This window comes from Cetorhinus maximus, chromosome 9 (genome assembly GCF_964194155.1).
Source record: "Cetorhinus maximus chromosome 9, sCetMax3.hap1.1, whole genome shotgun sequence".
Classification (NCBI taxonomy): domain Eukaryota; kingdom Metazoa; phylum Chordata; class Chondrichthyes; order Lamniformes; family Cetorhinidae; genus Cetorhinus; species Cetorhinus maximus.
In genome coordinates this window covers 52,640,422-52,658,327 of record NC_135887.1, presented here as the reverse complement: position 1 = coordinate 52,658,327, position 17,906 = coordinate 52,640,422, and the positions used below count along the sequence as shown (strand labels likewise).

General features: G+C 42.5%; 1 protein-coding gene across 1 annotated transcript in view; it reads right to left on the bottom strand.

Moving 5' to 3' along the window:
- atp2a3 (ATPase sarcoplasmic/endoplasmic reticulum Ca2+ transporting 3) overlaps positions 1-17,906 on the bottom strand; it is a 251,460-nt gene that overhangs the window by 129,861 nt on the left and 103,693 nt on the right. The window contains exons 6-8 of the mRNA XM_078548727.1: positions 16,115-16,195; positions 8,204-8,289; positions 5,195-5,659 (exon numbers count right to left, since the gene is read on the bottom strand). Coding sequence (XP_078404853.1) covers positions 5,195-5,659; positions 8,204-8,289; positions 16,115-16,195 — 632 coding nt within the window. The remainder of the gene's footprint in view (positions 1-5,194; positions 5,660-8,203; positions 8,290-16,114; positions 16,196-17,906) is intronic.

The following is a 17,906-nucleotide window of genomic DNA, read 5'->3' as shown; positions in this document are numbered from 1 at the left end:
TTAAAGGGGAAGGAGATGCTACAGTTTAAAATTTAAGAAGAGCAAGGTTTATTTATGCATTTACATTTAATTTTATTCATTCTCAGGTGGCAAGGCCATATTTATTGTCCATCCCTAATTGCCTTGAGACTCTTTCTTTCTTAACCAAGTGGTCAGATACAACTGAGTGGCTTACTAGGCCACTGCAAGATAACATTCAATCATATTGTATGGGATTTTACATTAGAGGCAAAGTCCCCATGCCCCTGACGTAAATGCTGGGTGTGAGCCCGCCCCCGCTTGGCTGGCTCCCCCATCCCGCAGCCTTTTAACAGCCATTAAGCTATTAAATGGCTTGAGGTGAGACTTCCACGCCAACCTGGGAAGGAAGTCCACCTCAGTGTGCCATCAGCCAATCAAATGGCTAGCAATTCTCAGGTCCCAGCAGTGCCACTGGGAGCAGTGGCCATTGCTGGGACCACATCCAGTCCCCAAGGGCACTCGTCGATGGAGCTGGACGCGAAGGTTAGTCAACAAAGCGGACAAGGTGTAGGGTTGGGGGAGGAAGGGGATGGGGGAGGGGAAATGTTGGGGTGGGAAGACTTTGTGGGCGGCCTCCAATCCCAAGGGAGCTTGTGAAAGAGGATCCCTTGCCCACCACCAGCCCTAGCAGTGAAGCTGCCGGGATTCACACTTGCTGCGGGCCTCCTCCTGTCCACGGGTAAAATCCCAGTGGTGACAGGAGGAGGCGTTTAAGTGATCATTAGTGGGCCACTTTAGGGCCCCAAATGGCACATGGACGAGCAAGCCTCCCGATGCCTCTCGTACCATGGGTAAAATATGGCTGGGGAGGGTAGATGCTGAGAACAGCGGCCATAGAAATCCCCCCCTACCAAACCTGCCAACCCACACTAGGTGGGGGCATATAATCCGAGCCATTATCTGGGTTATGGGACACATCAGGCTCAAATTCACTACAGGCAGCAAGTTTGCTTTACTGCAGGATGTTGGTGAAGCAAGTTGGGTTTTTATGACAAGCCAATAGCTTCATGGTCACTTTTACTAATGCCAGGTTTTTCATATCCCGGTTTTTAAAACTGAATTCAAATTCTTAAACTGGGAAGTTGGGATTTGACGTTGCATAGCGTTTACAGCACAGAAACAGGTCATTCTGCCCAACAGGTCTATGCCAGTATTTATACTCCACATAAGCCTCCTCTCACCTGATTTCATCTAAGTCTATTTACATATCCTTCTATACCTGTCTCCCTCATGTACTTATCCAGCTTCCCTTAAGGGCATCTACACTACTTGCCTTAATTATTTCATGTAGTAGCAAATTCTACATCCTAGCAACTCTCTGAGTAAAGAAGCTTCTTTTGAATTTTTATTGAATTTATTCCTAACTCTTATATTTATTACCCCTTGTTTTGGGCTTCCCTACAAATGGGCAGATTGGGCCAGGGGCCACGGCAGTTCAAGAAGGCAGCTCACCACCACTTTCTCAAAAATGCTGGCCGAGCCAGCGACGCCCACATCCTGTAAATGAATTTTTAAAATATTTTGCCGTTCCAACACGGGGTAAACCGCATCAGGTGGGGAAGGAGGAAGAGGTGGGCGGGCCAAATTTAGGATCCCCGTCCCCATTCCTGTCGTGGATTTTCTTTAAGGGAGCAGGATAAGGATGTGGGTCACAAACCCGCACGCACCAACCCCGATACCAGCAGCTCCATTGCAGAAGTGATGATTTCAAATCTCCTGTGATTTTCAGGGAGCTGGGCTGGCTTCTGAAGGAGGTGTGATTCACGCTAGCTCAGAGGTGTCATGAACCATGGGGAAAGCCGTATCTGCAGTCGGGAACCTTTTGATAGGTAAATTTAAAAGGTGTTGCTAACTTCACATGTCATAATGTAATGCTGTTAGGTAAGTATATTTTTAATGCAGTAAAGAAATTTCTTTTAAATTTTTATTGAATTTATTCCTAACTCTTATACTTATTACCCCTTGATAGGATCTTTGTTTAGTAAATTTAACTAATCATTAAATTAACCAGAATTATGAAAGTGGAAAAGTGTTCTGATGCATTAGATTAATTTATCCAGTGGATAAAGTGCTCTACTGTATTATCAGTATTCAGATTTAGATTTTACTGTGTCAATCGCACTGTGTGTTTTGATCTTTTCATTGATTGACTGGTCAGCCATCTATTAGCCTTTGAAGCAGTGTGCAGATGGCCATCTATTCCAGTAGTTCAAAGGCTTTAATGTGCTCAGCTCTGGAGGTTTTGTTGGCACAATTGTGCACTGGAATTTCATTATGAATGCTTAGCTGAGCTCCAAACTGCAATAATGGATTCAGCTCAGCAGAGGTTGTTGATGCAGCTGTTTAGTTTGAATTAACAATTTTATGTGCTCCTAAGAGGATTATGCTTTTTGAAGTCATTTTTGAATGGCTGTTTATTTTGACAGTTTTATGTTCAGTTAATGGGATTAAGATTTTTTTCAAGTGGCGTTTGAATGGCTGTTTATTTGTTTTGAAGTTTCATGAGCATCTCAAAGACTTCCCAATGTTATTATAGGGCTCATGAGTTCTGTCCATAATGGACACTGGGTGAGTGAACATGGGGGGTATATGGGGGTCATGGGGCATGAGCTGGTTATGGGGATAGGGGGTGAAGGATGAAAGCTAGGATGCCTAACACTCATATGCAGAACCGGCTTGATATCCTAGCAAATGAAGATGGGCCTTCTAACCTGCCCATTTCTGCATCCTCATGCCTCAGTTCCTACCTCGGACCTATTTCCAGAGGCGGTGGCTCCAGCCCATCCCCACCACCCCACCATGAAAATAATTTGGGCAAGCACTGCTGGGCAGGAGGCAGTATCATGATGTCGGGGAAACGGACCAACTCACGATACCTGCTTCAAAGGGGAATATATGGCCCATTTCTCCACATCTACCCAATTAAACAATTCACAATGTTTTAACGACCTCAGCCCTTTCTTTTCTAGAGTCTAGAGTCCTAGTCCGTTCAGAATTTCCTGAAAGTTATAACCTCTTAGTTCTCATATCATCCGTGTAAATCTATTGAGCTTTCTCCATTGCCTCTATATCCTTTTTGTAATATGGATATCAGAACAGTACAAGTACACAGTACACCCAATGTGGTCTAACCAATGTTCTGTACAAGGTTCTATAACCTCCCAGGTCTTCAACTCTACCTTTTAGAAAGGAAACTCTTTTTAATGCTCTTGTTAGTTTACATTCCTGTTTTTAATGATTTGTGAATGTTTCACCCCTAGATCCCTTTGCTCAGCTACCCCATTTAGAGTTTTATTTTCCAAGGAGAATGTGACTTTCTTATTCGTCTTACCAAAATGCATCATCTCACACTTATCAACACTGAAAATTTTACCATCTACACACTATGCTGTAAGTTTACTAATGCCTTCTTGTATCTTGTCACAGTCCTCTTCAATTTTATTGATACCTTCCAATATGGTGTCATTTGCCAATTTTAAAGTTATACCTCTGATTCAAAATACTTTCTGTAAATGGTGAAAATCATTAGTCCCAGCACCAGTGCTTGTGAAAAACTACCTCGTAAATTATTCCTCTCAACCAACTAGCCCAGCAACAGAACAACTTTGATTATTTATTCCACAAAGAGCTCCTAGTTGTGAATGTGGCTGGCTCCAGTGACAAGGAGTTTCTACAAAATAAATATTTGTTCTGTAACAGCTAATTAATTAATTAGATCAATGCTGCTCCATCTGATTTAACCTTTGCTGGAATAGTTTGTTGATTGACATCAATGTTTGAAACTCTAAAATGTGCTCCACCACAAAGCTCACACAAGACTGGAGAATGATAGAAGGTTCAATTGATCAGAACATGTATTGACAAACTGATCAACCTGCTGAAATTCCCTCTTTAGTTCCCCTTTAGCTCCAAGTATAAATCACACTGGTCAATTTGCACACAGCGAGTTCCCACAAATATTCTTGTCTGTCAAACAAAAACAGAAAATGCTGGAAAAACTCAGCAGATCTAGCAGTATCTGTGGAGAGAGAAACAAGAGTTAACGTTTCGAGTCCATGTGACTCTTCTTCAGCCTTGAAAAGTTATCTCTGTTTCTCTCTCCACAGATGCTGTCAGACCTGCTGAGTTTTTCCAGCATTCTGTTTTTGTTTCAGATTTCCAGCATCTGCAGTATTTTGCTTTTTTCTTATCTGTCAACATTTTAATTGCTTGAGATTAAGAGTCATTGTACGATCTCACACTCAAATTCATGGCTGAAAACTTTAGAATGTCTTACCCATGCCCTCCAATAGTTCCCAGAATTTTAGAACCAAACTTGCCCTCGCCAAACCGCATCCTAATTTACCTCATCATCACTCCTGTTCTCTTCAGCTTTGCTAGAGCCCTGTACTATGGACCTTATGTTACCCCAATAGACATAACTCTATTAGAAGCTCATTATAATCTAACTGCCTCATGTTATGACCCTGTACTCAATGAAAGAACAAACTTATACCTATATAGAGTCTTTCACAATCCCAAGACATCCCAAACCACTTCACAGTCTATGAAGTTCTTTTACAGTGTAGTCACTGTCATATCACAGGAAACAAAGTGGCTGAATTTTTGCAAAGCTAGCTCGCACAAACAGCAATGAAACAACTGGCCAAGCCATTTGTTTTGGGTTGTCTTGATTACTTGCTGGACAAACATTGGCCAGGACATTGGGAGAACTCCCCTGCTCTGAAGTGTTCCATGGGGATCTTTTTATATCCACCCAAGAGTCTCACCTGCAGGACGGCACCTCTGACAGCGCAGTTCTCCCTCAGTACAGCACTGAAGAGTTAACCTAGATTATGTGCTCAAGTCTTTAGGGTGGGACTTGAACTCACAATGTTCTGACTCAGATTTGGAGTGCTACCAAATGTGCCATGGCTGATACCTGAAATCAAAGTCACTGTAGTCTGAGTGATGGAATATGGTCACTGCAAATACAGGTAATAAGGATACATTTTTTCTCATTCGCCCACATTAGAACCAGTGAGTTTGTGTTGGGATATTTCTCTGTAGCTATTGGGCCTGCGCTGAAAGCCAAAGATCTTATATTTGTTCCTTGGTCATGAATAACCATCCAATAATAACCCAATGCCCTACTGGACGTACCAGCAGTACCTTTGGCAGTTGGTCCACTTACCTTACAAACAGACATCTGATTGGTGGTGAGTGTTCCAGTCTTGTCAGAGCAGATGATTGATGTGCAGCCCAAGGTTTCCACCGAAGGAAGGCTCCTCACAATGGCGTTCTTCTTCGCCATGCGTCGGGTCCCTAGGGCCAGACAGGTGGTGATGACGGCAGGCAGCCCCTCGGGAATGGCAGCCACAGCCAGTGCCACTGCGATTTTGAAGTAGTAGATGGCGCCGCGGACCCAGGAGCCACCATGGACTGGGTCATTGAAGTGCCCAATATTGATAACCCACACAGCGACACAGATGAGGGATATGACCTTTGACAGCTGCTGCCCAAACTCTTCAAGTTTCTGCTGGAGAGGGGTCTTCTCATTCACTGTGGCTGCCATCTGGTTTCGAATCTTGCCAATCTCAGTGCTGATTCCTGTGGCCACGACAATACCCGTCGCTTTCCCAGCTGCGATGTTGGTTCCCTGAAACGAATACCAAACATGAAGTGAGCTCATGAAGATTTGAGAGATTGCCAACTATAAAAATCAAAAGGGGAAAAAGAGTCTGGAGAGCACTTCTCATTTATGTATTATCCATATTATCTGTTGGCAATACAATATTTCATATAGATTTAGAGTTAAATGCTTAATGTGTCAAGGAAATCTTCAAATTTCCCAATAATCCCCATTATAGCAGTCATCTTCCTCTCCCACAAAGTCATTCTTGTACACTTGTGAATAAGTGGAACCAGCTATATCCCCCAGTGTCTCCAATTCATTTTAACAGGAGACATCTCCAGTGAGTCATCAAGCATGCTTTGTACAACACAAATAAATCCCCTCAGACAGTCCTTTCCCTTTAAACCAACTGTCGTTTCTAATATGTCCCAATTACAAAGATGCTGAATGCATTCCTTTCAAAAAAGCAATTTCAATTTACTCAGAAAAATAACTTGCTTGCGTATAGTGCCAGAGGTCACTCTTACAAAGACCGTTCCCATCCATTTACCCTATTTGAACCAAGAATTGAAAAAAAACCTTTCATGCACAACACAACAATCAAGATAGCTTGCAATCTATCAGAGAGTTGGCAATCTGACATCTCACTCAGACTGTCTGGGTTTCCCTGCCATCGCAGTCTGCGTTTTTGTGATAAGTTAATATTCCATTTATCTATAGATGGCATAGATATTAGATATTAAATCTTGCCATCTTTTCCATTATAAATTCCTAGATCCACATTTTTAAAGGAAACTGCCTACGTAAACTTGTCATGCTGTGATTATAAGAATATTATAAACTTCCACATTCTCTTCTAGTACTTCTGCAACCCGTCCTTCACTGAATTCTAATAACAGGGACAAAACACTTAATGATCTCTGCATCTCTTTCATTCTCTTAACAGAATGCTTCAGTCTCTTAGTGACCCAGTCCTCTTTACTTTTCATGCTATTTCTCTTTGTGTTGGCTGTCAGCCTTCTCTCAGCCGCTGATCGCCCTTTTTTTTGTTCCTTGTTGCACTTTTGATATTTCTCTGTTCTATTAAAGAACTTTAAGTTTTAATTCCTCATTTTACTTTGACCTATTTTCCTTAAGTCTATGGAAATCTGCCCTTTTTTTCTTTACAGTCCTTTTACTCCTGGTCAGAATATTCTTTGTTTGTCCAATGTTTAAATATTTCCCACTGCTGGGCAGATGTTTTATCTATTAGAAAGGATATTCTTGCATTGGAGACAGTACAGTGAAGGTTCACCAAATTGGTCCCTGTCCTGTCGGACCTGTATTCTCTGGAGTTTAGAAGAATGAGAGGCGATCTCATTGAAACCTACAGGATTCTGAAGGGGCTTGACAGGGTAGATGCTAAGAGATTGTTCCCATTGGTAGGGGAATCTAAAACACAGGGGAGACACAGTCTCAGGATAAGGGGCCAATCACTGAGGACTGAGGTGAGGAGAAATTACTACACTCAGACCTGTGAATCTTTGGAATTCTCTACCCCAGAGGGTTGAGAATGCTCCATCATTGAATACATTTAAGATTTTTGGTCTCTCAGGGAATTAAGGGATATGGGGAGTAGGCGGGAAAGTGGAGTTAAAGCTCAAGATCAGCCATGATCATACTGAATGATGGAGCAGGTTGGATGGGCTATATGATCTACTCCTGCCCCTGTGTATGTGTTCTTGTGTCCAATTAATCTGGGAAAGGTGTCTTTTCACCCATCTATTTTTCCTGATTTCCACTCAGCACTTTTGCTTTTTATTATGTTTTCTTTTCCCTTGATGTTCCCTGTCAGCCATGGCTCACCTGGTAGCACTTGCCTGCGACATGGAATTTACAGCAAAGAAACAAGTTATTAAGCCCAACAGGTTCATGCCAGTGTTTATGCTCCTCACCAGTTTACTCATCTAACCCTGTCAACAGTCCATTCCATTCCTTTCTCCCTCATACACTTATCTAATTTTCCTCTAAATGCATGATGCTATTTGCCTTAACCACTCCACATAGTGGCAAGTTTCACATTCCCACCACAGTACACAAACCCATCCAATTTAGCCCCTAGTTGTTGAACAAATGAATTGGTTTCATTACATTCAGCTTTACTGTCCAGTTTTATGTGATAGTGAGGCATCCGCCTGCTCTTTCCACTGTAGCGGGTTCTGAATGTCCCTCCTGTTGTGTTTTATGCCTTGGAGATATGCAGAGATGATACTCCATTTTCTACATCTGAACAGGACTTTTATTTACAATGCTTTGAAAATGTCTGCTCTCTCATGCTTCCAGCTGCTTCTTTCAGTTTATCTTCAGTTTCTCAGTTAGCACATCCAGACCTGACTAATGACACACATAATCAAACACCAAGCAATTGAACAGTTGAATACTACATCCCTCTATCTACTCAAGGCCTCAACCATTAATGAAATCATTGCATAATTTCCACCTTGGAAGCAAAATCAGGAGCAGACACAAGTGGGAGCATCTCCTGCAACCTGAGCAAAATGGCTTCATCACTGTCGCTTTCATACCTACCGAAAACAGCATGTTCTTCTTATCCTGGTTTACAGCTCTAGGGTCTGGTACTGGGTCACTGTGCTTGATGACAGAGACCGATTCCCCTAGACACAGAAAACAAACAGTTAGTGTGAGAAAGCATGAAATGTACAAAGCCGGGAAAGAAAGGCAATGATCTGGAGGGGTTGTCAGGGCACCAAGTCTACCCAGTGATTACTCATTGCACATTCAGTGTGAATAAAACCCATGATCAGCATTGGTGCCATCATAAATGGAGACCTGAATATTATCAACAATAACTAACCAACAACGGGAGGTTAATGCTTACACTATTTTGGTACTTCTAAAAGGGCAGAAGAATTTATGGATAAATTCATACTTTAACAAAACAAATTTCTGAATATGGGGAAGGCAGTATCTTGATGTTCATCCTTGAATAACCCATTATGAGGTCTTGTGGCGCAGTGGTAACATCCTTATCTATGGACCAGAAGCTCTGGGTTCAAATCCCACTTCAGGACTTGATGGCCATGGAAGGTCAAACAGGTTGATTGTCAGCCTGTAAATCCTTGTAATATGCTTGATGGCAGGTAGTAAGAGCGGGAGAGTTTCCTGATCAGCAAGAAGGCAATGGCAAACCACTGCAATACTTTGCCAAGCATAATCATGGACCAAACCAAGGGAAGTCCATGGTCACCAATGCCCTCTTAGGGCATGGTACCTAAAGGAGGAAGAGGATACAGTCATAATGATTCGGAGTAAATCCAAAACCAGATGCTGAACTACTGCCATTTCCCAATCAGAAATCTTAGAGCTAGTTCTGCCTAATTAACAATCTCACCTTTGGCTTTGTAGCTTGGAAACTTAAATAAAGGAGCTTCTTACTTACCAATTGATTCTGGGCTGTGTCTGTCATTTCCAGTACACTTACACCAATATATGTGTGCCCAGATGTGGTTGGCTATTTTATTTTAGGGACCCATTTAATTTGTGATTGCTGAACTCTCACAGATGATTTGTACTTCCCTTCATAGAACACTTGCAGAATTATTATCATACTGAAGGTACTAACTAAAGAAATATCCTGTTTCTCCCACTGCAGAGTAAATATTGTTCCTCCAGTTTGATGTCCTCAGTAAAAAGACATCTTAAATGATGCTCAACGGAAAGTTTAAATCAAGAGGACAGCACATTTACCTGGCTTTCAGGAAGGTGTTTCAGTTTGTCAGGAGTCCATTAGCTACTTTTGCGAATATCAACACTTGTTTCAAACTATAACTAGGCAGAAGAAAAAGTTCTAAAGAAGAGTCATATTCAACTCGAAATGTTAACTCTATTGCTCTCTCTACAGATGCTGCCAGACCTACTGAGTTTCTCCAGAACTTTTTTTTTATTTTATAATAGAATCCAATCAACTGGTTTAACCTCTATTTGTTAGGTTTGGTTCTCTTACTGGACTGAATTGAAGATTGATTTTAATACAATTTGATTGTCATTAAGTACATTTAAAAGCTCACATGCACAAATTCTTCACTGAGGAGGTCCAGACATCAGATGACTCCCAAGAGGCATGCACTGCAGCTAAACCTACCACTGGCTCCCACGTCCCTGTTTGTTAACTACTAAACTCTCCAGCAGGTCTTACCACTTTCAACTAAGTCCCCAAGCTAAATGATCAGGCCACAAGCTGACAATTCAGGAAGGTAGTGGAGTCATGCCTAGCCCTCTCAGCTGTTTACAAAATAATTTTCATTAAGGATTAACCTTTGCTATCTGCCTTTCTCCACTTTTTATTTTAAAAGTATATTATATTCAGAATAGCATTTACTTAAGTATTGTACAGTTATTTTATGAAGGTAAGGGACTTGTGTTAGATGACACTGGAGTCAGTGATTGTGGTAACACATGTTGCAGGCAGCAGTCGAGGATATCATCCACAGAGATTAGTTTGGGGATTATAGGGATGGAGGTGGAGAAACCATAAACCTTCATTGGCTTAACGGATAGCAAGATCACCTTGGCATTAGAAAGTTATGGGCTCAAATCCCACTTGAATGCATAACCTAGTCTGACACTGCAATATGGTACTGAGTGAGCACTATGTTGTTGGAGGAGCCATCTTTCAGATAAGATGTTACACGGGGATTCATCTGTCTGCTCAGGTGGATGTAACAAATTCCAACAAATCAGCCAACAAATGATCTGATCATTTATTAATGTGCTGTTTACAGAGCCTTCCTGTGTGAAAATTGAATGATTCTTTCCCCTCATAAGTGTTACACTTCAGAAGTAATTGATTGGTGCTTGTGGATTTAAGGCATGTCCTTCATCTGTTTTATGTTGGTTGATAGGCTGGTTTTTTATATACATTTGTTCCTGGGATTTGGGAATCACTGACAAGGCCAGCTGTTGTTGTCCATCCCTTAATTGCCCTTGAGGAGGTAGGAACAAGGAGCAGGAGTAGGCCATTCAGCCCCTTCAGCCTGCTCCGATATTTAACTGGATCATGTTTGATCTTCTTCCTCAACGCCATCGTCCCACACCATCCCATTTTCCTGCGCTATCCCCATATCTCTTGATGTCATTAGTATCTAGAAATCTATTGATTTCTATCTTGAACATACTCAATTATTGAGCTTCTACAGCCCTCTGGTGTCAGAGAATTTCAAAGATTCACTACCCTCATCTCAGCCCTGAGGGGTCTACCTCTTATTCTTAGACTGTGTCCCCTGCTTCTAGACCCAGCCCCCAACTCCCTGCAGCCAGGATGCTGCGGGTTGGGGAAGATCCAGCTAGGGATGAATTACATTTTGCTTAAGGTGGATAAAGGTTGAGATTCAAGACACCTGCTTTTGGAATAAAGCTACAAGATTCCACATGTGTTGAACAAACAGAAACAAACTTTACTACACAAGTTCAGAAAGATAAAACAATTCACAACATGTATCTTACACTGTAACATCCAGGGTAAGTATGAGGTACATGTGGATTAAAAGGCGAACTGTGGTTGAACAAACCACACTACAGAGAAAATGACAGATGCAACTAAGACAGAGTCCATGAATTTCTCAAGAACTGACCCAGACGTCAAGAAACACCAAGTCAAACAATCTTGTTGAAACTCTGTCTCACGAGGGATTCCCAACTTCACCTTCAAAGATCTCTCCTTGGAATTCTCTCCAAAAGTTGCTGCCACACAGATGGCTTTAATAATGGCCTACCTCACAGGGTTTCAATCGCGCCTTCCAAGATTCCTTCTCCCTGGATTCCCAAGTTTGCACTTCAGCCTCTAATTACTGGCATAATTTCAGCTTTTTGCTAGACAGCTAGCTTCACTGAGCTGGCACCGCCCGAGTTTCTCCAAACTCCTGTCTTCCGGCAGTATCCAGCTGTATATGACTCCCAAGGCTTCCTCTGAGCACTCTTCAATTACCAGAGCTTCCCCTAAGCCCTCTTCTCAGCTCCTCGGAGCTAACAGCAGCACTTTGGCTGCATGGAGCTTCTTCCCTCTGCTCCTGACTCTCCCAAAACTGACCGTCTCAAGAAGAGCTGTTCACTGACCTTTGAACTGTTGAGGGGACCTATCAAAACACTCCCAGAGGGTCCCACTCATGTTACTAGGCAGGAACCAATGTAATGAGCAATGTAATGAGCATCCTGTGCCTTAAATGTTACAATCTCCACAGAGGCCTAATTCAGCACCCAGGGACACACAGGTTCAATGGATTTCATGATACCTTGTCGAGCTCTTTAAGAATTTTGTAAGTTTCAATGAGATCACCTCTCATTCTTCTAAACTCTAGAGAATACAGTCCCAAGCTCTTTAATCTCTCCTTAATGGACAGTCCTGCCATCCCAGGAATCAGTCTGGTGAATCTGCGCCACATTCCCTTTACTGCAAGTATATCTTTCCTTAGGTAAGGGGACCAAAAATGTACACAATACTACAGGTGTGTTTTAACCAAGGCGCTATACAATTGAAGCAAGACATATTTACTCCTGTTCTCAAATCCTCTTGTAATAAAGCCTATCATGCCATTTGCCTACTTAATTGCTTGCTGCACCTGCATCCTAGCTTTCAGTGACTTATGAACAATTTATTTTGTTAGCAATGGTTGACTCACTTTTCCTGTTTGGTTTTTGTGCCTTAAAGTAGGTATTTGGTTGTAAACCATGTATTAACATTGCCTGCCCACTGTCATACCTTTTAATGTGTTTTCCCAATCCAGCACAATCCACCAACTTGCCCCTCATGCTTTCATAGTTTCCTTTGTTTAGGTTTAAGACCCTAGTTTCGGATTGAACTACACTGTTTTCAAACTTAATGGAAAATTCCATTATGTTATGGTCACTCTGCCCTAAGGGTTCTTTTACAACAAGGTTATTAATTTGGCCTCTCTCATTACATAATACTTGACTTAAAATAGCCTGTTCCCTAGTTAATTCCTCAACATACTGTTCTAGAAAATCATCTCGTACACATTCCAGGAGTTCGTCCTCTACAGCATTAGTGCTCATTAGGTTTACCCAGTCTATATGTAGATTGAAGTTTTCAGGGACAGCTTTTGACCTAGGAGCTGCTGATTCAGAAGGCCTCCAAGATGAGGAAGAGACTCAAACTATGTGACCTCCCTTTGCAATCCAATCTCATTTACTCTTGCAGCTCATATTGAGCATTCAAATGAATTTTTTATATCATTTACAAGTTTCTGTGAGGTTACAAATCTTTTGATATTTTTCCTCTTTCTTCATGGCATTTTTGAGAGTAAAGAATTGGCAAAAGAAGATCTTCAGTTAGTTTAAGCAGAGATAATGCTGCTCACCACTCACTGATTTACTTTGAACCATTCGACTTGCCGTCATTTACTTTCCACTTGTCAGTAAGAAAACAAGCAGCTCCCAGAGTTCAGATTGATGATGTTGCCATGCCAAACTCTCTACATGCCAAACAGTGAGCTCATTATGCAGGTGGCACTTTTTGGATCCCTTCCGATTGGAAAAAGGTACTGCGTTTCCTGGTTTCCCACCATCCAAAAAGACACTAGGGGGCACGGGGCTGAGGATGGGGCTGTGGGTAGGGTGCTGGTGAAGGACAGAAACGGAAGACTATACAAGGCTTTTTAATCTGGAATCAAACCAGAACAGCCTCCTTGGTACAGTCAGATCAGCCTTTTATACCTGGGAACGGACTTCCCTTACTCTGACAACATTAGCCTGCATTTCGGATGATGGTTTCTAACAGCTTCATTTTGATTAATGTAGTTCAACTTATCAGGCAAAGTGTCTTAGAAATGGGGTGTACTAAGCAGTAACGCAGGTACTGCAACAATATAGGCATTGGTTTAAATCTTCCTCCAGGTCTCAGAGAATACAGGCCTCTTTGTTAACACAACAATGCTGTATAATAAATCAAAAATTCCCCAGTCAGAAATATGGTTAGGTTACTCTGAGAAACATCTATTTTAATTAAAAATCCTGGAATTTCTAAGACATGTATCCGGCACATTAATTACCACAGTTATCATACTGATATTAATAAGGATTTCCACCCTAACATTCCTTGAACAGTATAGTGTAGCACTGTTCTCACATTCTCCAGGCACTACATCTTACCAGCAATTCATGGTGCCAACTCCAGTAAACAGCTAGCATTCTTTCAGAAGCAGCTTCGGTCATACCCCATCGACATTAAGCTTAGCTGGTCAACGTTGAAGGGAGCCTGGTGATGTTACTTTGCTTCAGTTGGGGGGTGGGGGGGCATACACTTCCTTACTAGAGTTGTGATCGGCCTATTCTGAGCAAGATCAACAGAAGCTTGGGAACATACTGGGAATCACATTAAATGTGGGCTTTCTCTGGTGTCCAGGCCAAAATTTTTACCTCAACATCATCACTAAATTTGTTCATTATCACATTGCTGTTTGTGGGAGCTTGCTGTGCACGGATTGGCCGTTGTGTTTCCTACATCACAAAAATGACTATGCTTCAGTGTATTTCATTGGCTGTAAAGTACTTTAGGATGTCCTGGAGTCATAATAGGTGCTATATAAATTCAAGTTATTTTTTAAAGTGTGTGCAACTGAATCAGTGACTGTCTTAATGCAGTGGAGTGAGGGGGTGGTGAAAGCATAAAGGTTTGAGAAAATTGTACTTGAAAACTAATGGGAAAGGACCTTCTTAAAGCAAAATGCACAGGACTAATCTAGACAAAGAGCATTTACAATGTGAAGATCAGGTCTAGAACTGGAATCGAATCAGGCCATGGAAATAGCAGGCACTTTGAATCACGATCAGGACTTGGCCCAAGGGCTGAACTGAATCTGGACTGGAATTCTGGCCCTTGCAAGAACCTTTTAGTTCATTCATGTTCATGTGAATGAAGCAAAAGTGAATAATTACCTTTAGCACCATGAAAACTCAATGTAACACTGCTTCACAATGGAGCTGGCTCACCCTGCAGGCATTTAATGGCTGTCACTCTGGTAATGCGCGCAAGGTGGGACTTCCATAGGAACATAGGGCTTAGGAGTAGGCCATTCAGCCCTTCAAGCCTACTCCACCATTCAATAAGATCATGGCTGATCAGGCTGTGGTCTCAACTCCTTTCCTGTTAGCCCACATAATCTTTGACTCTCTTGTCTATCAAAAACCTGTTCAACTCAGCCTCGAATAAATTCAATGACTCAGCTTCCACTGTTTTCTGAAGAGATTTCCACATAGTAATGACCCTCAGAGAAAAAAAATTCTCCTCACCTCAGTCTTAAAAGGGAGAACAAAATTGTGTCCCTTAGTTCTAATCCCCCCACCAACAAGTGGAAACATCCTCCTGGTATCCACCCTGTCAAGTCCACTTCTATCTGGAGAAGATGTCCTGCCTCCAAGAGCTTCCAACAATCAAATGGCTGGCAGCTATCTGATCCCAGCAGCGTCACCAGGACCGAGGGAGTTGGAGGGCCATGGTTGAGGGGAAATGTAGGGGTGGGAATAACTTGGTGGGGGTGGGAGGGGGGCAATTCCAATGGGCACAGAGGGCCTGGAATTAACGGCCAGCCAGCGTGAATCGTGCACTGAAACGCTCAGCGCTGCCTGGGTGTGGAGTGGGGGAGGGGCAAGGAGGAAGAGCGTGGGAGTCAGCGCATGCGCGGGGGAGTGCGCAGAGAGAGCTGCCTCAGGGAGCTGGAGATTTTTAACATTAAAAATTAAGCTTTATGAAAAAAGGAAAACATGTCTCCTGTCACATGAGCAGGGACATGTTAGAAATGAGATTGAAAATTTTCTATTTTATTTTTAATTAACATCGGAAACCTCATTCCGCCCGTGGATGAGGTTTCCTCAAAAATCCAAAGGCTGCCTGGCCTTTTCGCCCGCCCGCCAGCCGTAAGGTTGAATGGGCAGGGAAAAATCCAGTTTAATTAATTTATTAATGGGCTTAACAGCCCCCTTAATTGTCGGCAGGCACGTGTGGAAGTCAGCAGCGCGCCTGCCAACCAAAATATCGGTTGGGACACTCGCCCGATGTCATCGCGCGCTATTTCATGCTCGTGCGTACAGGGCGCGCGCCCGCATGCCGAGGTGAAAATCCAGCCCTTTGTCTTGAGAGGCATTTCCTTTCTACTTCCTGATCCTTGACATAATAAAATTCACTCGGTGCTAAAAACAAAGCAGACTACTCCAGATGCACAAACAGAATTCAATATTGAAATATCAATGGCCCAGACCAAGGACATCTATAACTGCAAGAATTCTTCATCAGGCCAATAAAATTAAACTGAGCTGGGCCATTGCCCAGGCCAAAGAGATGAAGTTGGGGTGAATATGATTGACATCCTTTGCATTTTTTTCAATATTAAGTGGAATTGGTCACATGTCTGAAGTACTGAATGGACTCTGGTCTGAACTCGACCATCCGCATTGTGTGAAGGTTCTCACCTGTGAGAATGGACTGGTCCACTCGGAGGGTTGTTGATTTGATGCTGATAATCCTGATGTCAGCAGGGACTTTATCACCAACTGAGGAAAGAAAGGAAGAATTTCCAATTAAATTATGCCAGCATTGAAATACCCATTATTGAAACATTACCTAGAGCAAAATACGTGCAGTTCTCCTGATTGGCGGTCGTCCCCTGTGCAGTCTTTTCCCAAAACTCACAATTGATTATTTTCTTGTACATAATTGAATAAACAGGACTGGTATGGGCCCTGATTTTATCCCCCACTTAAAAAAATACAATGCCAAATGGAATCTCCTTCCATGAACTTTAAACCATGCGTCATGAGCTCACATCTGACTTTTATATTTTCACCACCTCAATCAGCTCAATGAGGGGACTTGGCCTAAGGACTGAACTTGCAGATATCAATGAATGTCAACAAGGCATCATCACGGGACACAGTTCTAGTTCAAAGGACTGGTCCAGATGCTTCCACCCTACTTTACAGTGTAGAAAAACGATTTTCTAGTAACTTTCATTGCTGCACAATGCCCTCAAACTCTTCTCTTGTTGTGTGACCGCGCCTTCCCTCACAACTCTTCCATGCAGGCTCTGGCTCAAGCCACAGATGGAGTATTCACATCATGGCCCTTGTCAGGCTTTTTTTAAGCCTGGGAATCCTTCAAGAACACTACACCCAACTTTCTGATGAACTGAAAAGATTATATGGAAGCAATAGTTTGTCTAAGAGACTGAAGGAGAATCAAAAATCAATGGAGTGTTTTCTGTCTAACGTGACCCGATTGCAGAATGGCTGCTGCATGTTTTCATCCTCAAATGGTTTCTCAAGTTGCACGAGAGCTGTGGCAAGGATAACTTACTTTTAACAAATCAACATTGTTTTCAAAAAGTGTTATCTTTATTCTCATCTTATGCAATCCAAGAAAAGCAGCTGAACAGCTTCCACTTTCACTGTCTGAGGTGAATATTGGGGATCTCCTGGAGGCATTGAGTGGCGGAGTACACCGGCGTGCCGGAATCCCCAGCATATCTGCCCTCTTGGGTCAGCAGCAACTCGGTTGGCCCGGTCACGTGAGCCAAATGGATGATGGTCACACAACCAAAGACATGTGAGCTTGCTACTAGCATGAGGCCAACAGGTCGCCCACGTCTGCAATACAAGGATGTCTGTAAATGAGACTTTGGGTTGGAGTCGACGCATGGGACGCCCTCGCTGCTGACCGGAGTGTCTGCAGACAAGCAGTCAGGAAGGGTTTGAAAAACCACCACCTTCACAAGGGCAACTAGGGATGGGCAATAAATGCTGGCCCAGCCAGCGAGGCCCCCATCCTGTGAATGAATAAAATAAAAAACAGAGGACAAAAGAAATGAGCAGGTGGCAGAAATAAGAGCCCACCAGAAGTCAACCTTGGACCAACTCTATTCATCTGTGTTAGCTGTGGAAGGAACTGCCACTCATAGTCAGCCTCTACAACCACAATAGCAATGTTCAATCCAACAATGACATACACCATGCAGTCCATTGTCTCCCTCGTCAGTCAGATGCCTAATGATCTCTATTCACATCTCACTTAGAAACAAACTTACAAACTAGCTCATTGGTTTTCAAAAAGTAAATCTGATTAATCATACTCAATTGATTGCGTATGCCAACAAGACCACCTCATGGGCTGGTAGACAATTTAGAGCACATGAAATGGCCTATATTACTGCAGTATTTCAAGTATATTTTCCTGGTTTATCATTTTTAATACAAAACAAACAAAACA